Here is a 24,709-nt window from a genome sequence, read left to right on the forward strand (position 1 = left end):
GAATAGACATAACTCCAAATAAGATACAGCATGGGCAAAAAGCACATGAAAAGATACTCAACATCAACAGTTATTAGAGAAATGCAAATAAAAGTCACAATGAAGATCCCACTTCACATCCATTAGGATGGCTATAATAAAATAGATAAGTGTTGGCAAGGATGTGGAGAAATTAGAACTCTCATATATTGCTGACAGTGATGTAAAATGGCACAGCCATGGTGGAAATCAGTTTGGCAGTTTTTCAAATGGTTAAATATAGAGTTATCATATAACCCAGGAATTGCAGAGTTATCATATAACCCAGGAACGGCACTCCTGGGTATACAACCAAAAGAAATTGAAAACATGGGTCCACACAAAAACTTATACACCGATGTTCATAGCAGCATTATTCATAATAGTCAAAAAGCAGAAATAACCCAAATGTCCATATAATGGACATGGAGTGAAAAGTAGATAAATTAAAATGTGGTATAGCTATACAATGGAATATTAGTCAACAATAAAAGGGAATGAAGTATTGATACATCCTATGACATGGGTGAACCTCAAAAACATGCCAAGTGAAAAAAGCCAGACATAAAAGACTACATATTACACATAGGATTCTATTGATACCAAATGTCCAGGCCAGATAATCTACAGAGAAAGAAATATATTAGTGGTTGCCTAGAAAGGGGGATGAGGTGGGGAAAGGAAAGGAAGAATGACTGCTGACAGGCACAAGATTTCTTTTGGGGGTGATGAAAGGGTTATACAATTAGACTGTAGTAATGATTGCACAACCCTGTGAATATAATAAGTCACTGAACTGTATACTTTAAATGTATGGTACATTAATCGTATCTCAATAAAGCTGTTCAAAGAATAAAAGTAGTGACAAGAAGCTGCTGCCTACTTGCAGAAGAGTTAAAATTCATCAGACAATGGGTTGTCAGGATCTAGTCAGTCTACCCTCTGCTCTCAACAAGCCAGAACCAGCCTGGCAGCATTAGAAAAAGACAGGGGCAAAGGCAGACTGCATCAGCAGGAGGAGGGTAGAGAACTGGGCAGAGAAGAGGAAACTGCTCCAGTGATAGAGAAAAACACCAAGACCCAAGAGATTTGCTGGGCCATTTTTCTTATTAGTTCCTGAATTATTTATTCTAACCTGAGCAACATGTTCAGTTTAACTGAATATATATGGATTGGCACATGAGAGTTAAAAAAAAAGGGGGGGGGGACAGGGGACAGTCTGCCAGAAGTCCATGAAGAGACAGGAAAACAGAGTTTCTTTTTCTGCCTACTTATCAAAAAACTAGAAGAGATGACAAAGTCATCTTGTGATCTTTAGGTATTCCGTGGGGTCATCCCTCCCTCAGTAGTTCAAATACTTGATAATGGTGATGTTCTTAACAACTGAGGAAAGTCTTTGTCTCTGAGGAATGCCTCCTGTGAGGAAGAGGAAAAAGCAACGAAGCCAGCACACCCGTGTACTCAGAATTTGTACAACCTTGCAAACCTGATTTTGTAGGCCAGTTTAAGCATTGTTAACATGGAGCAATTACATGCCAATGTTAACTCAAAGAGTAAGCAAGACCAAAGAGACCACTGATAGGCCTTGAACATACCAGTAATTCAGTTTAAAGAATACTTTGGGTCTTAAATTACCTCTCTGAGAACAGTAAAACATGGATTATTTCCATTTCACAGATGAGGTACAGGCCTACAGAGAAGTGACTTGTCCAACATCACTCAAGTACTTGGTCCACGACACTAGGCTTTGTAGTTTGCAAGATGAAAGTGACGTTATTCTATCCCATTCACTCTTTCCAAACTCCTAATAAAATCAACTTCCTGCTCTCTCTTCTTTGCAGCATTAAAACTTACCAGATAGAAAGGGGAGCGAGGTGGCGGGGGGGGTTGGCGTCGAGGCCGGGGGCCACTGAACGAGGTAGCAGTGGAAGGAGGGCTGGGTGGACCAGAGCGCAATGTCAGTGTCTCAGGCTCATCCTTGTGAACAGGCAACCGGGATACCATGGTGACAGGCAAGGGAGAAGAGCCAGATGCCGAGACCACAAGGGAAGATGGCTGGGAGGCTGGGGCCTGTGCTGAGGCTGGGGTGAGAGCCAGGGTCTGAGCTGCAGCCAGGCCCAGGGTGGGCACTGGAACTGGGGCAGGGCTCAAGGTCAGTGTTTGCACTGAAGCTGGGGCCAGGAGTGAAGCAGATGACGACGACGGAGCCAAAGTCAGCGTGTGAGCTGGGGTTGGGCCCATTGGAGAAGCTGGAGCCAAAGGGGGTGCTGGAGCCAGAGACAGTGTTTGTGTTGGACCCAGCGGTGGTCCCGGTGCCAAAGACAGTGTCTGGGCTTGAGCTGGTACCAGGGATGATGCGGGAGTCAATGACAATGTCTGAGCTGGAATGGGCGCCTGAGGGTTCCCCGTTCCCAAAGAGTGTGTCTGAGACGGAGATGAGACACCAAGAGTGGATGTTAAAGCTGGGGTTAGGGCCAGTGTCTGTGTAGAAGCCGGGCTTGGGAGAGGTGATGGAACTGGGGTTGGTACCATGGTCTGGGTCGATGATGGAGCCAACATAGGAGTTGGGGCTGGCACCAGTGAAGAAGCTGAGACTAAAGCAGTTCCTGGAGCAGATGATGTAGCCAGAACTGAAACTGGAGTCTGCGATGGAGCCAGGACAGGAGCAGGACGTGGTGATGGAGCCAGGACTGGAAGAGGAGTCAGAGGAGCTGGAGAAGGAGCCAGAATTGCTGTCTGTGGAGCCGCCATGGGAGCCAGAGAGGTGGCCAGAGCCTGAGATGCAGAAGGTGCTGGAGCCAAGAGGGAAGCCTGAGCTGGAGCTGGATTTGGCGCTGCTGGAAAAGGACTAGCCAGAGCTGAAGCTGGCACCAGGACAGGTGAGCATGCTGGAGCCACGGCTGAGTTCAACCCTGGAACATGTGAAGAGGTGGGAGCCAACAACAGAGAGTGACTGGGTGCCTGAGATGGAGTCAGGGATGGAGTTGTGGCCAAACCTAGAGTCAAAGCTGACGCTGATGGGGAATTCCCAGCTGGCACCAAAGTGGGAGGTCCAGGAGCCGCTGAGACAACAGGTGCCAGTGTTGGAGTCACAGTGGTCAACAGAGCTGGGCCCGAAGCCGAAACAGGTATTGGGGTTGAGATGGGGATGGGGAGCGGGGCTGAGGCTGGGGCAGGAAGCGTGGTAGAGACGGAGATGGGCAGTGAAGATGGGACAGGGACTGAAACCGTGGAGGACACAGGGCTAGCAAGGGGAGAGGAGTGAGGAACTGGCATTGGAGAAGAGGGTGCCCCAGGGACAGGAGAAGAGATGGTTAAGGGAGTGGCTCCAGGTGCTGAACCTGTGGAGACAGAGGATGAGTTAACCCCAGAACTCTTTCCCTGCTCGACTACCCTGCCCCATCCTTTCCCCTAGTCCCAAAGCGTCACCTATTTCCCAGAAAACCTTCCCTCCCATACCATGATGTCGAAGCTGCAAGGGATCTGAAAATGTACTGTTTCCTCTCCCTCAGGCAGTCCAGTTCTGGAGCCCACTGCATATCAAAGCAGTAGACTGATAATGCAAAGGACCTTTTGTGATTGAGTAACTCTCAAGGCCACCCCATTTGCATTCCTGACAAAGATTTCTGGCCTCAGACACAAGGACTCACCACTGACTTCGGGCGAAGGACCGTGGACCAGCTTGAGAAGGGGCCTCACCAGAGTGGGTGTGGGTATGGGGGCCCGGGCAGTACCCAGAGTAGTTGTGGGCAGCCGGCTAGGAGTTAATGTGGGACGTGCAGTCAACACAGCTGGAAGCCCAGAGCTTGAAGGCCGGGGCGCTGGAGCCAATGGAGGAACAGAAGCCAGTCCATCCCGTGGGGCCTGTCGCACTACAATCTTCACCACTCCCGTATTATTCACCATGGTTGGTGGCACTGCAAGAGGAAGCTACGTTGAGAGGAAGGTAGAAAAGACACAAAAAACCCAAAAGATGGAAGAAGTCCAGGGGCGGGAGAGGGTAGCAGACAGACATCGGAGATACAGGCAAGGGGAAGCAACACTGAGGGAAGGCTGGACAGACATAGCCCAGGGCATGCCTTGAAGAACCAAGGCCAGCAAGGGGGTAAGTAAGTAGGAAGGCCAGGAGCCTCACCCTGGTTAGCAGCAAGCGGAAGGCTGAGGCCAGTAGGGGCAGGGGTGGTGCTGGGGGTCGAAGAAGGCAGCACAGAGACAGGGGTGGGGCCAGGGGTCGGGGCCACGGCCTGGATGAGGGCCACATGGGCAGGCTGGCTGATGAGGTGGTGCTGCCCCCCTGCTGACACCAGGTGCACCACATTCCCTGGGTTAAGGGGAGAGAGAAAGAGAGAGAGAGAGAGAGAGAAAAGCAGCTATCAGGCAGAGGAGGGCAGGGGCAAGAGCAAGAGGAGAGGGAAAGAACAGAGATGGGACAATTCCCCTAGAACACCTTCCCTATCTTAATCAAAAGACCCCCCCCCCCAACCATTCCCCTTGGCCTCCCCTTGGCCTCACCCACCCCAAGCTATGGAAGGAAACAAAAAGACATTTAAAAATAAAGAAGAGCCACAGAAACAAGGAAACAGGGAAGAGGAGGAAGAAGGCAGGACAGGGGGTGGGTTTTACCTACTTTGCAGCGGGCGGGGCTGCCCCACAGCAAGCTGGCGCACCTGGGCACCAGTCAAAGTCAGCTTGTTGCCCTGGATTTGGAAGGTAAGTGGTTTGCTTCCCCCTGCACTAGCCACTGGACGTTGTGCCAGTGAGGCCAACTGTCCGATGCTGACCACTTCGCCTGCTGTGAACAGAGGAGGAGCTTACTGTACACGCGGCTCACTCTGCTCAATGCCACTTCCCAGACCCTCAAGAAGCATGCCCCTGCCTCCCTTCCAAAGTCTCCAGTTCTTTCAACCCTTCCCCACAATCTACCACATCCCAACAAACTCAGCCTCCAATTATAGCCTTTGAGCTTTGGCCATGTTATCCCTTCTAATTCCACTTGCCAGCTTAGCAATCTCCTTTTACTCCTTAGCCACTGGACTGAGCTCACCAATGTCCTCACCTCTGCACTGCCCTTAGACCCCACATCATTAGCTACTGCAATCCTTACCACTATGTACTCATATACATTATCATTTCCCCGAGGAGACTGTGAACTCCTGGAGAGCTTCTATTTAATTAGAAATTACTGATGTCTGTCAAAATATCTCATATACCAGCTGCCTAGAATCTGATACTCCCAGGTTCCTGAGCTCTTCTTCTCTAGCTCCCTAATATACAAGTCTTCCATCTCAAGTCCTCACCATGTGGGTCTGGGAACTTACAGGGTAGGCGAGCCTGCATATCGGGAGAAAGGATGAGGCGCTGTGGTGCAGGAGTTGGAGCTGGCACTGCTGTAGTGGTAGCAGTGGCCGTAGTGGCAGAGGTGGTGGTGGAAGCAGGAGGGAAGGTGTAGCCAGGTGGCACTGTCAGGGGCTTCAACAGGCTGGTGGAGCCTGGGGGTGGAGCTGGACTGAGGCGAAGTGGGGCAGGTGGAGCCGGCTTCAGGGACAGGGTTGGTGTGGGGGGCCGTGAGGTGCCACCCAGGACCCCCAGGGGAGCTGGCAAAACTGTGGACACAAAACAAATGTCTGTCACATGCACCGTGCCTAGAGCCTTAGCCTGGTCCTAGAAATCTCTACACTCCCTTCCAGCCCATCAAACACCACCCCTGTCCCCAACCAGGCAATTCAAACCCTCTCATTTCATTCCCCAGCTTGAACAATCTTTCTGAACCACCCCAGCATTCCAGTTCCCTTGCAACTCACCCTGGGGGAGAGGACCACTGTTTGGCTGCAGTGGGGGCAACAAAACAGGGCCGGTGGGTCGGGATGCTGGAATAAGTGGGGGCCCAGCAGTTGAAGATGACACCATCAGTGGTGCTGGCAGCACTGGTGGGGTTGGACCAGGGTTGAGCTGGGCTGAGAGTTCAGGGCCTGGAGGGGGTCGGACTGGGACAGGACCCAGGGGAGTCCGAGGGCTGTTCACCACCACCACTGTCCGGCCTTCTTGCTTGGGCACAGGTTGCAGCATCCTATTAAAAAAAAAACAAGGAGAGAAGTAAAGAAGATACAAAATAGGAGGGAAAAAAAAAGGAAGAAAGAAGATAGGGCAAAGAGAAGACAGATTATCAGAGCAAAACAGAGAAAGGAAAAAACACCCAAATGGAGTGGGGACAACTCCAAGATAATCAGAAAGCACCAAAGATGGGGGAAAAAAATCAGTAACAATCCCAGTGCCCCCTCTTAAGACCCTCTTCTAGTTACACTGTTCTCCAATATCTCCACAGTCCTTTGCACCATCCACATAAATTCCTGCCTAGCCTCCAGCTCTTTCCTTTCTACCCCAATCTTCTCTAGCCCGCTATGGCTATTTTTCTAGGTCCTCATCCCCTAATTTCTCAGTTCTGGTACCTGTTGACCTTCATCTTGACTGGCTTGGGCCGGGGTGGAGGGTCAGGAGCAGTAGCCACCTCTAGCAGTACCCGGCGGGAAAGGCGATGCCGGGGAAGAAAACTGTCAGCCTCATATCGAGAGACACGGCCCTCCAGGCCAATAAGGTCAAAACGACCCATGTCTATCCGCTGCCACAAGAATAAACACAAATGCATGGTGTCAAAAGTAGGAAGAAAGAAAGAACAGCAGGAAAAACAAATTAACATTTAGTAAGTATCTACTACTATATCAGGCATAGGTCTCAGCAACTCCAAAACCATTAATTCAACTCACAAACACACTGCTGAGTAGGCCTTAAAATTCCTATTCTGAAGACCAAGGAAACTCAGGGCCAGAGGTTAATAATTAGCTTGCCAAAAGCCAACTTGCTAGAAAATGATGAAACTAGAGGAATGGTGTTGAGGAGCTGAGTCAAGGGGAAGAATAAGGATGCAAAAGTTCAATACCTAGCCTAACAAAAAGAGATACATGGTTGGGGTAAGGGCCAACTGGGAGCAATTATTTACCTGGAGTGGGTGGACATCAGTGGCCCTCAGCACCAGAGAGGCGGTGCTGAAGCAGATGCCTAGGGTGATGAAGGGGGAAGTAACAGGCCGAGGGTCAAACAAATTTGGATGATTACAGACTTTTCGCAGTTGCATCAAAATGTTGATGACACTCATGAAATGGCCTGTGGCTAGTGTCTCCTTAGTCCTGGGGAGAGAGGAAAAAAATAAACAGGGCATCCTGACAGTCATCTCTGTTCCAATCTAGGGTCCCAGAGCCCACCCTCAGCCCTTCCTTACGTGGTCTGTGCCATGAAGTCATCATAGAGACAGCGCTGGCGCTTGGAGAGCCGGCAGCGGATAACATGCTCATACTTTTTGGGCATCTGCTTCTCAACATCTACCTTAACTCGGCGCAGCAAAAACGGCCGCAAAACCTAAAAGCAAATAGACAGGAAGCTGTGATGGGTTATCAGTAGGCACTAAGCAGCCCTAGCCCCTCTAGCTTGATGACCCATCAGCAAACAATCTTGGAATTATGCAGCATGATAGGTAACAACCACCCAAACATGAGTCAAATGCAGGTTCTCCTGAAGGAACTTACCATCTGCTGAAGCAGAGAGAAAGAAGATAGCACCAGAATCTAAGAAGGGACAGTGAAGGCAGAGTAACTAACTTTGCAGGAAAGGAATGATTTTAATTTACAAGATTATCAAAGTGAATCCAGGAGAGAAGCTGAGAACAAAAACTGCAGCAATGACAGCAGGATAGAAAAAAGAGCAAATCTGAAATCTTAGGAAGTAAAATCTGATAGGACAGTCATCAAATTGACATGGAAGAAGTAAAAGAAGGGGGTGGGGAATAAAGAGTGGTACTTAAGGAAGATTTACGGTTTCTAGTTTGGTTTACCAAAATGACATTGTGAATGACCAAGATGGAATAAAAATAACTGGTTATGAGACCAGAGATATTTGGCTTAGGACACTGAATTCAAGAAGAATGTTAAACTTAAGATATCAAGTTAGAAATTTAAAATAATATTAAGTGCTCTAAAAAAAAAAACAGTGTCATTATCACATAGAAGTTGGCAAAAGCCTAAGGAATGAGCAGAATCAATCAGACATACACATGCAGAGACTACAGAGAAAAGATCAGAATCCTGAGAGATGTCATTTAAAAACTGGGCAAAATTTCCTATTATAACTTATGCGGACAGCTTAATTGGACACCATAAGTACATGGAACCTTGAGTAGGACATGAGATTTTTATAGGTTTGTCCAGAGTGTTGCCTTGATAAATTCCAGAAGGATTTGAATAGTGAATAAAAAAGTATTTGCAAAATCTCCTTAGGGGAATGGTTAGAAAGGGGGAAAATTCAACTTCCCCAAGTGGAAAATTCTTGATAGTCTCACAAACAGTGGGGACAAGCAAAGCAATGGGCTGAGCCCCCAATCTTGGGGTTTGTTCATATGAAACTCAACCCTGCGGAGGACAAACTAAGCCTACTTAAAATTGGGCCTAAGAGTCACCCCCAAGAGAACCTCTTTTGTTGCTCAGATATGGCTCTTTCTCAGCCAACACAAGCAAACTCACTGCCCTCCCCCTCTCTACGTGGGACATGACTCCCAGGGAGTCCTGTCCTAGCAATGTGGGACAGAAATCCTAGAATGAGCTGGGACTCAGCACCAAGGGACTGAAGAAAACCTTCTCAACCGAAAGAGGGAAGAGAGAAATGAGACAACATAAAGTGTCAAGGGCTGAAAGATCCCAAACAGAGTCGAGAGGTTATTCTGGAGGCTATTCTTACGCATTAAATAGATATCACCCTTTTAGTTAAAGCATAACAGAGAGGTTGGAGGGAACTGCCTGAAAATGTAGAGATGTGTTTCAGTAGCCATGTTTCTTGAAGATGACTGTATGATACAGCTTTAGCAACGTGACTGTGTGAATGTGAAAACCTTGTGTCTGGTGCTACTTTTGTCTACCTTATGGACAGATGAGTAAAACACTTGGATTAAAAATAAATAATAGGGGGAACTAATGTCAAAATAAATTTAGTAGACTAAAATGCTAGTGATCAATGAATGGGAGGGGTAAGGGGTATGATACGTATGAATTTTTTTTTCTGTTTTCTTTTTATTTCTTTTTCTGAATTGCTGCAAATGTTCTATGAAATGATCATGATGATGAATATACAACTATGTGATGAAAAAAAAGAATGTTCATACTATAAAAAAAAAAAAACAAAAAAACTGGGCGAAGTGAAGAAGCGTAGCCTACCTATAAGTATATCTAAGAATTACTTCCAGAGGACCTCTTTTGCTGCTCAGATGTGGCCTCACTCTCTCTAAGTCCAACTCTGCAACTGAAATCATTGCTCTCCTTTCTATGTGAGTCATGACATCCAGGGGTTAAAGTCTCCCTAACAGCATGGGAGATATCGACTCCCGGGGATGAACCTGGCCCTGGTACCATGGTATAAACAATGCCATCCTGATCAAAAGGGGGAAAAGAAGTGTAACAAATAAGGTCTCAGTGGCTAGAAGATTTCACATAGAGTCGAGAGGCTACTCTGGAGGCTACTCTTAAAAAAGCTTCAGCTGTCTAGCTACCTATCATGGCTTGCCAAACCCCAACCAAAACCATTCCTGCCAATCCTAAAGAATACCTAGGTCACTATGTAAGATTCTACAAAGGTCCCATGCATTAGGGTAGCTTTCCAGAAACCTACAACCTATAGATGGGTCCCTGGAGCAAATAAGTCCTGAAATGCGGAGAGGCCAGACTCTCCAGAACGTCAACTGGTTCCTTCCCCCTATTCCATATTACTGGCAGCTCCTTCCAACATGAAAAAGTTGGAATGGGCATAGCCCAAATACCCCAAAAGAGAAAGAGAAGATCAAAGGTGATGGTGGAGTTATGCAGAGAAGGTAGGGTTTAACAAATAAGTATGATTGCCGAATCATTATATTAATATTTTAGTCTCCAGTATCTTAGAGTAGCCAGAAGTAAAAACCTGAAACTGTAGACCTTAACCCCTAACAAACTCTGAAATCTGTTCTACAACTAATTGTCGCAATGTGCTGTGAAATTTATTGCTTTTTTCTATTATGTTATATTTCATAAAAAGAAAAAAAATCGACTGTGATAAAAAAAAAATGTAACTAGTCCAAAGTGAGGTGTAAGAGTAAAATAAACACTGAATTTCAAAGACTTAACATGAGGAAGGAAAAAACAAACTAAAAAAACTGGGCAAAGGAGGAGGATCCAGAGAAAACCTAAGTTGTGGGGGAAAACATCAAAAAAAAAAAAAAAAAGATGCTGAGGAAACCAAAGTAAAGAGAAAAGGGGCTAATATTCTCAGAGATGATAAGGGCAGAAATGTCACCATTAAAAATAACAAATAGAATGAGGACTAAGATGAGATCACTCATAGCACATTATTATGAGAGTAACTAACAGTATTAAATGGTGCGTGAATGTAGTGGGAAGGGGAAATTTAAGTCATGTATATCACCAGAAGGAAAGGTGGGAGTTAAAATACGGGAATGTATAAAGTGAATCTTGTGGTGAACAATATCTGTGACTGATTGTATAAATATAAAAAAGTTCTTTTATGAACTAGAACAAATATATGACACTATTACAAGGAGTCAGTAATAGAGGAGTATATGGGGAAAAATATACCTATTGAAAACTATAGACTATAGTTAACAGTGTATTTTTATGTTCTATCAGCAAAAGTAACAAATGTACCACACCAATACTATGGATCAATAATAGGAGGAAATAAAAGGGTATGGGAGGATTTGGGCTTCCTTTTTTTTTATTTCTTTTCTGGAATAATGAAAATGTTCTAAATTGATCGTGGGGATGTATGTGCACAACTATGATGATACCGTGAGCCAGTGATTGTATACTTCAAACAGCTTGTACAGTGTGTGAATATATCACAATAAAATTGCATTAGAAAAAAAGAGAAAAAAAATTGCATTAGAACAGAATGATCATATGGCAAGAATGTTTGTGTTTGTTGTTATCCTTAAAAAATTTTTTTAATTAATAAAATTGTATTAAAAGTAATAAAAAAATGAAATCACTCAATTTGGCAATGAACTACATCATTAGAACCCTGCAGCTTGACAACAGGATGAGTTCAGCCTAGCACCAAAATTCCTCTCCCCTGAAGGCTTGGTGTATTACCCTTCTAACTCCTCAGCATTCCCAAAATGTTGCAGGTCCTACCTTGTGGAGGCGTTTAACTAGCCCTTCATTATACTCTTGACTGCCCTCAATCATGCCAGTTAGGGGATTAGAGAACCACTCCTTGAACTCGCGATGAGACTGGAAGACATGGGGCATCAAAAAGTGCATCAAGGACCACAGCTCCATGAGACTGTTCTGCAAGGGAGTTCCTGTCAAGAGCAGGCGCCTCTGGCTGCAAAAAGACAGTAAAGAATTAGGATAGTCAACAAAATGCTAATCTTGCTAGCATCCTGATATACTCCTTAACCCAGGTAGCCCACCTCTCAGGCCAGGTCAACCCTCTACAATTTCCCATCTCCATCTCTACCTATTGAAGTTGAGCAATGACTGCCAGCGCTGTGATTTGAAGTTCTTAATGTTCTGAGCCTCATCCAGAATGAGATAACGCCAGTTCTTGCGGCGGAAGGCCTGGTGGTCCTGCAGCACCAGCTTGTAAGATGTGATGCATACATGGAAGGCATTGGGCTTGGTCCATCCCTGAGGGACCACAGAGAGAAAGGAGCAGTTGGTGGGGTGAAGAAAGAAGGCAAAGTGAAGACACGCTGAGGTCAGCAAGGGACAGAAATCAGATTGGGAGAAGAGACAGTGTTAGGAGGATAATGGAGGAACAGAAAGAGGAGGGAGAAGGACTCATCTGAAGGCCTAAAAAGTAAAGAAGGCATTAATAGGAAGAAAGTGGTCACATGGAGAAGCAAACCTGCCGCTTGAGCTTCCTCTCTTTCTGGGCTCCATAATAAGTGAGGATTTTAAAGCTGGGACACCAACGTTTCAGCTCCATCTCCCAGTTCAACATCACACTGGTTGGGACAATGATCAAATGGGGACCCCAGTTACCTGTTCAGCAAAAAAATGAGAGATGGTAAGGAAATACAAACTTTGTGATTCTGGATGCTCAGGTATAACCCTGTCTTTCTAATGGCTCTTCCTAAGAATCCTACCACCTATGTCGGCTTCTCTATACAGTTACTGACCAGGGTCAGTGACACTGCTAGGACAGCAGGAAGAATTAAGAGTAGTGTACCACTCTGCAGCTGAAATCGCCACTAATCAAGCTCTCTAGGAAGTTGGTAAAGGGGGGACTGAAAGGATGGGCCAGCTTAATTACCTTTCTCACAGGCTAAGTGGGCAAGCAGAGAGATGGTCTGGATTGTCTTGCCAAGCCCCATCTCATCAGCAAGAATGCCATTAAGCTTCTTCTCATACATAGTAACCAGCCAGTCCAGCCCAATGTGTTGGTACTCCCGGAGCTGGCCCCGCAGCAGCAGGGGAATAGGCGTCTTCACCTGACAGAGAGGAAAAGAGGTACGACTAAGGCATCTCTCACTGGGAGACAGGAAAATCAAGGTACCAGAAAGCAGAAGCAGGGCCTGAGTATACCTGGGTAGTGGCCAAGGTGTAACCCTTGGGCTGGAGACTTTCAGCTGCTGCTGCAATGTCAGTAATTTCTTTTTTAGGGCCTAGAGCGGTGGTGGGTCCTGGGGTGGGAGGTCCACTGCCCCCATCTGCCTCACTCTGCTCTTCATCTCGGGCGAGTAGGTACTCCACCCCAAAATCATCTTCTTCCTCTTCCTCATCTGCTTGGCTCTGTGATGGGGCCTCTTCAGAATCATCAGACTCTGATTCCTCTGATTCTGAACTCCCGCTGGTTTCTTCCTCCTCCGAATGATCATCTTCCTCATCCTCGCTCTGCTCTTCAGCAGAATCTAAAGCACAAGACCAAGGCTTATTGCTCACCACACCTACTCCTCCAGTGCCTGCCCTCTCCAGCTCCTACCTCATGTGACCACACATTCACCTGACTCACTGCTACTATCCTCCTGAGGAGCCTCTTCAGCTTCCATGCCCTCCTCTGGTTCACAGTCAGAGCTATTTGCCTCAGTCTCCTCCTCTTCCTCTTCCTCTTCACTGCTCCCAGAGCCTGAGGCTGAGGCATCAGAGGCATAGGCCCCTGCATACTGCTGCAGTAGCTCCTCCATAGACAGCTCCCCTGAAGAGAAATGAAAGGTAAATTTGCGGTTGCTCTGAGGGCGGGGGAAGGGAAGGGGCTAAGTCACCCCAGTTCATTTTACCTAAGTCTCTGTAGATCTGAGGGGAGGCATGAGAGTTTACTTTTAGCAGCAACCAAAATCAAGCCCCTCAACCTGGGTATCTTAGACCTGTGGATAATGCTGCCTTTCCCTGGAAGGACATTATTGACCTAGTGAACTTACTTTTCAAGGTTCCAGTGAAAAACTGTCAGTATCCTCTAACGAGCAGTTCCTCCATCCACTAAGATTCAACACCACTTTGCTCAACTCCCATTCTATTTATAACTATTTTTTTCATAAATTTGTCTGTCATTAGACTGGGAATTCCTCAAAGGAGGATAGAAAGTGTCTAATTCATCTCTCTATCCCTGGCACTCTGCACAGGGCAGATGAAATGTATGTTCAATAAATGTGTACATGTCACCTTCTCGAGCCAACTCGCTTAGTTCCATGGTATGATCCACTTCCCCTTCCAACTGCTCTTCAGCTGCTATGGTGTCCTCTTCATCCTCCGCTAGGAAAGAGAATGAAGCAGCATCAGTAGGGATAGAGGAATGGAGTTCAAGTAGAAGAGGTGAGAAAATCTGAAAGGGTAGGTTTAGAAAATTCAAGCGGTGAGGAGCAATAGAACGAAGAAACGAGAACGAGCCTGACCTTCATCCTCATTGGCAGTAAACTCTTCATCATCTTCATCTGGATGCCAAGGTTGTTTGTTGCGCTGCGTGACGGAGGAAGGTAGGGGCTTTCCCTATACCGCAAAGGATGAAAAGTGGGGAGGCCTAAGGTTAGAGCAGCAAGAAAAAAGTGCAATGTTGAATAAGATGTCAAGAACAGTCTCTCTGTCCCATTAAGTGACAGCTGCCACTGACATAGTCCCAGGGCAAGTATGCAATTAAAGGGTTTCCTCTCAGCACCAGCTACCAAATCCTGGCCCCACAGCCTGGGGTAGGACCTGTGAAAGTGCTAGATAATGAAAATAAAGGCTTTCAACACCATCCCCATGGACTTGGACATATGGAGAAATTGAATGTTAAGGCGCAGAAGAGACTTCAGATTACTATTCCATAAAGGGTAAAAAATAAGGTGGATTGAAATACTAATGGTCAATAAGAGGGAGGGGTAAGGGGATATGGTTTTTTTTTTTTTTTGGTATGCTGTATGGTGGGGTCACATTTCATTCTTTTTCCATGTGGGTATTCCATTATCACAGCACCATTTGTTGAATTTTTGTTTGGTTGGTTTTTTTGTTTGTTTGTTTCTTTGTTTGGGAAGTGCATGGGCCACGAATTGAACTTGGGTCTCCTGCATGACAGGCAAGAATTCTACCACTGAACTACCCTTGCACCCCCTGGGTTTTGTTTTTCTTTTTATTTCTCTTTCTGGAGTGATGCAAATGTTCTAAAAATGATCATGGTGATGAATACACAACTATGAGCCACTGATTGTTTACCATGTATGGTTATATGCATGTGAAGATTTTTCAATTAAAAAAAAATAACTATATCAACCCACAATAATTAAGGAGCATCCCAGCCATTTCACAGAAGTGACAAGGGCCAGAGAAAATACTTCTCTGAGGCTACACAGCTGTTTAAAAGAGTAGAGTGGATATGAAATATGATATATTTAGGATATTAAACTCATAGAGTCAGAACCTAAAATATAGGTTACCAAGAGCTAGGGTGGGGATAGGAAATGGGGAGTTAATGTTTAAATTGCACAGATTTTATATTTTGTTTGAGTGCAAAGATTTTGTAATGTTAGATCATGGTGGTAGCACAACACTGTGAATGTAATTAGCTTCCCTGAATTACATATGTGAATACCATTAAAATGAGTAATTTTCAGTTTTGTATATGTTAGTAGAATAAATATTTTATAAAAACAAATAAAACATAGCACTACAGAATATAAACAGTGAACTCTATTATAAAAAATAGACTATGGTTAATAACACAATTATAAAAATATCCTTTCATGAATGGTAACATATAATACACACTTAATAGGATAACATATGGGAATTCTGCATTTTATACAATGTTTTTCTGAAAACTCCAAACTTCTCTAACAAAAAAAAAGATTAAAAAAAAGTAAAGTGCAGTGAGCTCTTGCACTTTAGCACCAGAAATCCTGTCTCAGACTGTAATTCATCCTAAACTCAAATTCTTCCTTATCTATCCCCAACTGAGTCCAATGGTCTTTAAACAGGGAGGGCTCCTGAAAATTACATCCAACCCCATAGCCTAGAACTCAAAACCTGAACATCTATCTCTGAGCCCTTCCCCTGCCCCTTCTCTGCCTGTACCTTCAACACCTGAGAAGGCTCTTCCTCACCACCTTCATCAGGCCCATCTCGGTTGTCACTATCGTGAGATGAGGCAGTTTGTGAGGGGCTGGAAGGCCCTCCCAGCAGCTGAGGGGGCAGGGAACGGAGCAGCTCTTCCAGTGGCAATTCTCCCTCACGTCGAAGTAGCTCAATCTCACGCCTCTGGGTTTCTGCGTCGTTGCCTTCCTGTTGTTCTTCAACCTCAATTGTCTCCTCATCATCCTCTTCTTCTTCCTCTTGGGGCTGGAAGTCCCCATCTATAGCAGGAGAACAAGGTCACAAAGTCCACGGGGCCCTGCAAGCCATAGGGTGAGTTTTCAGCTCTGGAAAGGCTATATGGTAAAGACTAACAGGGCCGAAGAGGACACACACCTTCATCATCCAGCCGGGAAGCAGGAGGTGGAGGACTGGAAGCAGCTGAGCCAGTGTGGGAAGAGCCAAGGCAAGGGGAGGAGCCAGCTTTGCTGGATGCTAATGGCTGGTTGAGGCTCTGTGACAGAAGGTCTGAATACTTTTCAGTTTGTCCCACAATGAAGTCCAGGTGCAGGTCCAGAGCTTTTTTGCGCTTTTCCTCAAGCCGGGACTGTTGCTTGAATTGCACTACCTGCCATAAACACGAAAGGGACCAAGATAGCTACTTAATTATGTACTCTTTCTAAACATCTAGGGAGGCCTCCTTTAAGCCAGGCCCTGGGTTAACCTTCAAAGTGGCAAGAGCTAAGTAACCTTAAGAGGTTCACAATTTAATAGGGTGCTTCTAAAGCACAAAGGAGCTTTCTGGACCTGGGTCTTAAAGAATACAAATGTCTTTTCTAAGTGGAAATTAGGAGAAAGTAATTTCCAGAAGCAGAAAGAGCACATAAATAGCCAGGGAAAGGCATGTTTGGAGTGGGAGAGAGAAAAGACATGGCAGAAGACAAGATGGAAAATGTAGGCAAAAGTCAGGTAATACTTGAGAAACATTTATAACTTAAATTTAAGGAATGGGAAGCCATTTAAGCAGGTGAATGGCACAGGTAATAGTTACAGAAAAAGGCATGAGGAATGCCCCATAAAGGTCAAATGGGCTACAGGAGGTCAAGAAGTCCCATTAACAATCCCCAAAGGCAGGACTCCGTTATTTCCCTACTGTATTTCTTCTCCACAATACTCAGTGCTAGAAAGGCTCAATGCACCAGAAAAAACATCATTAAAGTTGATTGGATTAATATTCTCTTCCTCACAAGTTTTAGCCAATTCCTATCATGTCACCCACCAAAATAACCCAAGACCCTTGGGTTCCCCCCCCCGCCCTCCCAAACACACATACACACTGCCTACCTTCTCCACATTACTCCAAAACTGCCTGACGTCCTTGGCCATGGTGGAAGCGATTCGACGCAACTTGGCCTGCTCTTCCCTCCGGGCCCGCTCTTCTTTCTGCCGCTGCTCCTCGTGATGCCGGATCACCATGCGCACCACCTGGGAAACCAGGAGCCAAAGTGAACACACCCACAAACCAAAACCCTCCTGAGCCAAGGGCAAAGAAAATAATACAGGCCAAGATACCTAGGAAGTCAGAGCTTGCCTCTTCAAGTCTACAAGGATCGATAAGCATCCTCTAATGCTCGATTACCTTTTAAGCAACCCACCCATTAAAGGAAGGCAAATCTTTAAAGCAAATGGAAGATAGACCCAGCTGAAGACATACCTTACGGGCCACACCTCGTTTCCAACGGCGCTCCTGAGCAAAGTCAGCAGAGAGCCACTGCATCTCTTCACACAGATAGTCCCAGTGGCCTTTGGGGCGAGACGGCTCCGGCACCTTAGGCAGTCTCTTCAGTGACCAGAAACCCTCCTTCCGGAGTTCAGCAATCCGAGTCTCAATCTCAGCCTCCTAATGCGGGAGGGTTAGATTGATCAACAATTTCTGGATACATATTACATCTCATAGTCATGGGTGAATTACTGAATACTAACTGCACAAAGGTGCTGAGTGGGCTTTCCATACTTGTGATCTCAGTTAATCCTCATGCCAATTCTACAAGTAAGTATTATGCTCTCTTCAGATGAGGAATAAAAGACCAGTGAAGAGCCCCAGATCATACAGCTAGAAGTCATAAAAGCTGGGAATCAAAAATAGGTCTAATATGCCCTTGATCATGAGACTTACTCTTGTGAAACTTATGCAGGTAGCAGAGAAGCTTAGACTATCTATAGGCATGCCTAAGAGTTTCTTCTGGAGGACCTCCTTTGTTGCTCATATGTGGCCTCACTAAGTGCTCTAAGTGCAACCCTGCAACTAAAAGCATTGCCCACCCCGCTACGTGGGACATGACATCCAGGGGTGAAAGTCTCCCAAGTGACGTGGGAGATAACTCCCAGGGATGAATCCAGACCTGGCACTGTGGGATGAACAATCCCACCCAGATCAAAAAAGGGAAAAAGAAGTGTAACTAATAAAGTAACAGTGGCAGAGAGAGTTCAAATACAGTTGAGAGGCTACTCAGGAGGTTGCTCTTATACAAGCTTCAGTTAGAACTTGCTACCTATCAAAACCTGCCAACCCCCAACCAGGACCATTCCAGTCAATACTAAAGAACACCTAGGGCAATATACAAGATTTCACAAGGGTTCCATGCACAGGAGTACCTTTCAGAAACCTACAACCTCCAAATGGTCCCTGGTCCAGATAAGTCCTGAAACCTAGCCCAGCCTCTCCAGAACGTCAGATAGTTCCATCTCCCTACCCCATACTAGTTAGTGACAGACCCTTCCAATATGAAAAATTTAGAATTGCCATAGCCCAAACACCCCTAAAGAGAGGGATGGAAAGATCAAAGGTGATGATGGAGTTATATAGAGAAGATACGATTTCACAAGTAAATATGAATGCTGAATTATTAAACTGGTATCTCTTTTAGTCTCCAGTATTTTAGAACAGCTAGAAGTTAAAATCTAAAATTGTGGAATTGTAACCCATGTCAAACTCTGAAATACGTTCTACAACTAATTGTGGTGCTGTGCTTTAAAACGTACAGCTTTTTTGTATATATGTTATTTTTCACAAAAAAAGAAGGAAAAAAAAATCAATTGTGATAATAAAAAAATATTTAAGCCCTCTAGTGTCGTACATTATGGAGCAGCTAGAAGGGAAAATATAAAAGGATTGTATGGTAGCCCATGACAAACTCTGGGATCTGTCCTGTAACTACTTGTTGAAGAGCGCTTTGAAAACTATTGCGTTTTTTATTTATTTGCTTTGTATATATGTTATACAACCAAAAAAAAAGAAAAAGAAAAAAGAAAACCTCGATCCTCCCATATTCCTTATCCTCCATTTTATTAACCCATAGCATTGGTGTGGTTCATTTGTAACTGTTGATAAGAGAGTATTAAAATATTACTGTTTAAAAAAATTAAAATAAAAGGGGCAGTGCGATGGTGGCTCAGTGGCAGAATTCTCGCCTGCCATGCCGGAGACCTGGATTCAATTTCTGGTGGCTGCCCATGGGAAAAAAAAAGAACTCCAAAATATTTCGCAAATATATGATTTCCTATCTGAACTATGTGATATTTATGATATTTTAATTTCCAAACATATGGGGAGTTTAGTTGCCTCATTGCTATCAATTATCATTAACTGCATTGTGAACAGTATCTACCCTGCCTTTGTGAAGACATTTTTACATTGTTAATAATTACTTGAAGTTCCACATATTACTAATTAAAGAAATGTACTGGTCCTTGTAAAAAAAAAAAAAAACCATAATAATAGGTCTAATGACTCCAGATACACTTTTTCACACTCTCTTCACACTTAGTGAACACAGGCAAGCCTTAGGAAAACATATTTCAAGGGGAGCTTCCCAGAAAAGCAGGGACTGCGTGCTTTCTTCCTGATTCTAGACAAAGGGGTCTTCATCACTGTAGAATTTCATTGATCCAGAGTATGTTTATATTAAGCTTAAAAAATGCTATAAAGCCCAATTTAAGCAATACTATTTGCACACTGAAAATATTGAAAAAATTATACATAGAAAGATTAATAAAAGTCAGATAATAAAATATCTGGTCATTTTTACTAAAGTTTCTACACTGCTTATATTACTTTTATAATGGGGGGAAGCATTTGAAAATTTTAATTTTTAACAAAGTGGACTTAAAAACTTAGGAAAACTGTCCTTAGGTTTCCTCATTATTCTTGTCCTCACCTGATGAAAACAAGTCGTCAGAGTAAATGATAGCCAGAGGTGAGACAGGGAATTAAATGGCCTGAGAGTGAAGGAAACATCAAGAAATATGGATATTACACCACTGGCTCTTAAACTTGAGTGTGCCTCAGAATCATATAGAGAGAGAGCTTGTTAAAAAAGATTGCTGAGCCCAACACCTCCAGGGTTTCTAACTGTTTAAGTGGGAGAGGGGTACACCAAAAAATCTACATTTCTAACAAGCTCCCAGGTGTGGCTGAGGCCCGGGTTCAACAATCATACTTACTACTGAATAAGAGGCTAGAAGTGAGAAGGACAGAGATGAGAAGCAGAAACCATTAAATTTAAGCACCTTATAGTTTACAAAGCATTTCCATATCTATTACGTTCTTTAATTTAAACCTCACAACAGCCTAGACTCCTACATTATCCTTATTTTATAAAAAAGGAAAATGAGGCTCAGAGTTCAAGAGACTTGCTAAAGATCATGAATGTTTAAGGCAGAGACAATACCCTAAATTCATGCCAAAAAGGAGGAGAGAGGTAAAATACCAGGGTGCACAGGTACTCAGGAATAGGGTTCCCAAGAACCCCCATGGGGTCTTCCCAGACGTACATGCTTGGCCTGCTCTGCAATTTCAGCATGACTCTTCTCCCACTTTGGGCCCTTGTTAGACAGGTCAGCAGCCTGGGGTAAGTTGAGCCCCTCCAGGGGTACTGTGGGACCATCGGGGGGGCCTGGAGGTCCATCCAGAGAGGAATCTTGAGCTAAGTGCTGGGGAGAGATGCCACCTGCCCCACTAGAGGCCGGGGAACTGGACGAGGCAGGGGACACAGGATTGCTGCCTGTCATGCCGTCCGACACCATCTAGAAAAGGGGAACATAAAAGAAAACAAGTGCTTAGCACCATGCTAAGATGTTTAAGTAAATTACTTCATTCTATCTTCACAAGAAAAAACTCCGGAGTAAGGTATCAACTCCATTTTTATAAACAGCCATTTGGGATGAAAAGTTTTAATAAGGTGTTCAAGATGGCGGAGACAAAATTATAGTAGATGCTTGACATACTAGAGGAATATGTCCTAAGATTTCTAGAGGTCCCTAAATTCAAGAATGCTACTGCAAGCATATGATTTCAAATTTTAAAATCCTCTCAAAGCCTCAAGGATTTCTCTTACATAATAGCTTTCTTTTTGTCTCTCAATTTCCTGTGCTCTAAATAAATTCAACAGGCCACTTAAAACCAAAACCACCAAACCTCATCTTCATCACCAGGTTTACTAGTTTCCTTTATTTAAGGAGGTCACTGTTCAAAATTACCACACATCACTTTACAAGGTGCTGCAATAGTAGTACGAATGGAGACCAAAGCCCTAATGAAATGTGGACACTGAGGAGACTCAGAAAATTCACACCACCCTCTCAGTGTGTCGCTCAAATTCCTACCTCAGGTAAATGACAAAAAAACATGTCATAAATTTTTCCAGTTGCTCAGAAATATTGTTAAGTATCAAATCCATAAGCATCAAAAGCCTAGTGTATGCAAACCCAGGTCTATCTGGTCCAAAGTCATGATCTTCTTCCTACCTCACACTCTCTCTCAGTATGAGAAACTACACACTACCATCATCCATAAGGCTTACCCCAGTATCCACGCCCAAAAAAATTTAGGCTATTCTCAAAGCACACAGTCTTAGAAGCATGCTGTTCTAACCTCCATTTCCAATCTGACTAGAATTCAAATTTTACAAGGGTTGCCTTCCAGGATCCTCCAGATCTTGGAGGTAACATTAAACTAATATCCAATAGGCCTGACATTGGATATTATTCAACATATGTCCCAAAGGACATATCTAATAGGCAAAAAGATTTTCAAGACTCAGCTACCCAGGTAGCTAGGACCATGGGAATGTGGCTAGGACTTGCCACATTTCTTCTGCCTCAGAGCCAGCAGTTCAAAATAGAGGAACAGAGAAGGAATCTTTCCCTCCTGCAAACCTGTGTCTGTAGGATTGGGAGTTGAGAGTGAGCAGGGGAGGGGCTGCTCTGCATGGTCCCACTCCCAGGCTCCTTATTGGATGCCTGAAGAATGACTGGGTCGTTGTCACCACTGCTGCTAGCCGAGGGGCTGGCGTCCGGCTGCAGGGCATGCTGGGAGCTGGCCTCATTCTGGGCCACCGGCCACCGGGACCCGCCTTCCAGGGCCCGGGGCCCACCAGGGCGTCCCAGCCTCCGCTCAGGTCCACCGGTCTCTGGAGCACCTAAAGCAGGGTAAAGAGGATAGAAATGGAATTAAACAGAATTAAAGAAAAAGTTATAAAAGTCAGAAGTACACAAATAATATTTAAAATAAAGATAAGTAAGCACAGCGACTATAGCTTGTATTCTTTGAGCATTTACTATGTGTTAGATATTTTATTAAGTTTTTATTTGATAAATTCCATAATCCTCACAGCTACCTTATGAAACATATACTTCTCATTCTATAACACATATTTAGTTCCTAATACATGTTTAGCACCAAGGATAGAGACACACAGAAAAGACCCCTGACCTAACTGGAGCTTACATTCTAATATTATGTCTATTTTACAAACTAGGAATTAGAACACAAAGAGATCAAATGATTTGCATAAGGTCACACAGTAAGGAAATGACGTAAGATTTAAATCCAGGTAGACTGATGCCAAAATTATGGAGAGCCTATTACTCTCCCTACAGTGCCAGGGTATCCAGATCTTCCTATTCACAGCCTGTTCTGTTTCCACCCTATCATCAAACCCTCCACAAAGAAACCATACACAAATATGCCCACAGTTCTCCAGAACAAGAATCCTGAAATAATGACCTATAAATTCTCATTAACTACTCCAAACATTTCTCCTATTAGCTTACATATACAAGAAGGTATCTGAATCCTCACCTGTGTGAGCTGAGACCACACCCCCTGTGAAAGTCTGCACTTCCACGGTGCTGCCGTACTGAGGGGAATTACGCCTGAAACAAACAGAAGGGGAAGGAGACAGCCCTGAGGAAGTAGTCCACATTTGTCAACATCCATCAAGAGAAGAGCTACAGCAGTGGGAAAACTCACATTTCAAAGAAAGAGAAGTGAATGTTTTTTGTGAAAACAAAATACCCTAGGGATTTAAGGTTATAACTGGCAGAGAGAAGAAGCAGGGCAAAGATGTTTAAAAAGCTTAACGGTCAAAGTTTCTGAACACTGAATAAAAAAACAAAGTAAAGACTGCTGTCACATCCAGAAGTTCAAAAAGATGCTGGCTATATGGCAGCATGCTCCTTTCCAGTGAGGGCTGACCACTCAGGAATAAGTTATTGTAACAGAGGAATAACAGAGGAATCCCCCAAAAGAGTAAATAAGCATGCTAATCACAACAGAATCCACCCTTCCTTAGGGCAGGACCTTGTAACTCCTTTACCTGCACTATGAGACACCTCCGCAATCACAAGAACTACAGTAGGAGACATCAGAAGGGTAGTGAGATGTGAAGAAGAACGCAAGTGAAGAACCATGAGCGGAAGCAGGGAGGGTTAACCCCATACAAGGCCCGGAAGTGTTTTCCCAGAGTTTAAGGAAACTCCTTCACTAGGTGCCGCTTTTGACTGACTCCCTCCTCAATAGATTCCCAGGACCCGAGCTAACCAAAATCCAAGAAGCCTGAACTCTTGACCCCAGTCTTCATTACAGTCTCCCAACTCCGCCCAGCAGGCTGACCCGCCACGACCCGTGACCTCTGCCCCAACTTGCCACTAGCCCTGAGACGGTCCCGCCCCCTCCTAGACTCCCACCCTACCCATCGCGCGCGCCAGGCGGGGGTTGGGAGGAGAGGCTCGCGCGTGCGCGGCTGGAGACGGAGTGAGCCGGCTGCGCGCACGGCCTGGGGGCTCCCGCCAGAACCCAAACCTACGCACACAAGGGTCGCAGGGTGAGGAAGCCCGTCATCCAAGCCCGTCATCCCAGCCCGTTTGGGGGCTCCCACCACCGGACCACGACAAGCTGAAAAAACGGAGGGTTCGTGCCGCCACGTCCTGGCCCCCTGACTAGATATGGTGGGCGCGCGCCCCCGACTCGCCCCACGCCCCCCTTCCTCTTTCCGCGCGCCCCTGGGGGGGGTGCTGGGGTTGGTGGGCGGGCAGGAGCGCACCTGGGTCCGTCCTCTCAGTGCTCGCTCGCTCGGGCACGCGTGCGCAGAAGGGCGGGAGGGGAGAGGAGACGCGCCGGGGCCCAGCGCCTACCGGCCTGGCCCCAATCAGTCTGTCTCCATGGGCGCGCGCCGACAGCCTCGCGCACCGGCCCCGGGGCCCCGGCCGTAGGTGCGCGCGCAGCACCCCGGGAAGTGGGAGGGGAGGTGGTGGCAGGGAGATGCGCGCGCAGTCACCCGTCAGGGGAGGGGAAACTGTGAAGCGTCCGCCATCTTGTCTCCCTCTCCTTACCTGCGTCCTCGGGGGCGTGCGCACCACCCCCCCTCCCGCCGAGGAGGGGGGAGGGCCCCCTCTTGGTCGCCGCCTTCGCGGCCTTTAAATTTCCCAGGGGACCGCGGCTACTGCCACCGCCTTGCTTCCACCGCCTCCTCTCACGGCACAGAGATACGGACGGTGGGTGGGGAAAAGGGCAGACGCTACTCCCAGCGACCCGCCGTTGCCGCTCCCGAGGCCCCGCCAAAATGGCCGCCGCCCCCTCGGCCGCCACCACCGCCAGCAGCTCCACCACCGCTGCTCGCTATAGCTGCCGCCGGTGCGGCCCGTCCTCTCGCGAGAGACAGTAACTGGTGGTGGCCAGGGGGAGGGGGGCATCGTGTGCTAGCGCAGGGCGCCGCCCGAAGCGCAAGGCAGCCTGGGAGATGTAGTCCGCCCATAGACTCCGCGCTTGTCCCGCGGCA

At 45.8% G+C, this 24,709-nt stretch overlaps 1 protein-coding gene and 2 non-coding genes across 7 annotated transcripts in view; all 3 read right to left on the reverse strand.

The window, feature by feature from the left end:
- The window catches only part of SRCAP (Snf2 related CREBBP activator protein), a 33,766-nt gene extending 9,396 nt beyond the window's left edge, over positions 1-24,370 (reverse strand). Inside the window, exons 1-24 of one of the 5 annotated variants that reach the window (XM_077141192.1) lie at positions 24,264-24,370; positions 22,732-22,805; positions 21,807-22,069; positions 20,424-20,675; positions 17,305-17,490; positions 16,935-17,075; positions 15,987-16,218; positions 15,594-15,871; positions 13,940-14,033; positions 13,710-13,799; positions 13,054-13,245; positions 12,636-12,961; positions 12,364-12,541; positions 11,956-12,092; positions 11,566-11,735; positions 11,238-11,430; positions 7,292-7,428; positions 7,013-7,199; positions 6,465-6,634; positions 5,820-6,085; positions 5,337-5,621; positions 4,646-4,810; positions 3,669-3,935; positions 1,873-3,359 (exon numbers count right to left, since the gene is read on the reverse strand). In XM_077141192.1, the coding sequence (XP_076997307.1) occupies positions 1,873-3,359; positions 3,669-3,935; positions 4,646-4,810; positions 5,337-5,621; positions 5,820-6,085; positions 6,465-6,634; positions 7,013-7,199; positions 7,292-7,428; positions 11,238-11,430; positions 11,566-11,735; positions 11,956-12,092; positions 12,364-12,541; positions 12,636-12,961; positions 13,054-13,245; positions 13,710-13,799; positions 13,940-14,033; positions 15,594-15,871; positions 15,987-16,218; positions 16,935-17,075; positions 17,305-17,490; positions 20,424-20,675; positions 21,807-21,860 (5,487 nt within the window). In that variant the 5' untranslated portion in view covers positions 21,861-22,069; positions 22,732-22,805; positions 24,264-24,370. Of the gene's footprint in view, positions 1-1,872; positions 3,360-3,668; positions 3,936-4,153; positions 4,340-4,645; positions 4,811-5,336; positions 5,622-5,819; positions 6,086-6,464; positions 6,635-7,012; positions 7,200-7,291; positions 7,429-11,237; positions 11,431-11,565; positions 11,736-11,955; positions 12,093-12,363; positions 12,542-12,635; positions 12,962-13,053; positions 13,246-13,709; positions 13,800-13,939; positions 14,034-15,593; positions 15,872-15,986; positions 16,219-16,934; positions 17,076-17,304; positions 17,491-20,423; positions 20,676-21,806; positions 22,070-22,731; positions 23,233-24,263 lie in introns of those variants that run through there. The other 4 variants (XM_077141194.1, XM_077141190.1, XM_077141193.1 and 1 more) reach the window with 4 other exon arrangements.
- Positions 14,123-14,252, reverse strand: LOC143667849 (small nucleolar RNA SNORA30/SNORA37 family). The gene has a single exon (XR_013168159.1). It is a non-coding gene; the product is annotated as a small nucleolar RNA SNORA30/SNORA37 family (small nucleolar RNA).
- TRNAD-GUC (transfer RNA aspartic acid (anticodon GUC)) lies at positions 14,558-14,628 on the reverse strand. Its single transcript has one exon. It is a non-coding gene; the product is annotated as a tRNA-Asp (tRNA).
- Positions 24,371-24,709: the final 339 nt, after the last annotated feature.

The sequence above is a fragment of the Tamandua tetradactyla genome, chromosome 23, assembly GCF_023851605.1.
Source record: "Tamandua tetradactyla isolate mTamTet1 chromosome 23, mTamTet1.pri, whole genome shotgun sequence".
In the NCBI taxonomy this organism is placed as follows: Eukaryota; Metazoa; Chordata; class Mammalia; order Pilosa; family Myrmecophagidae; genus Tamandua; species Tamandua tetradactyla.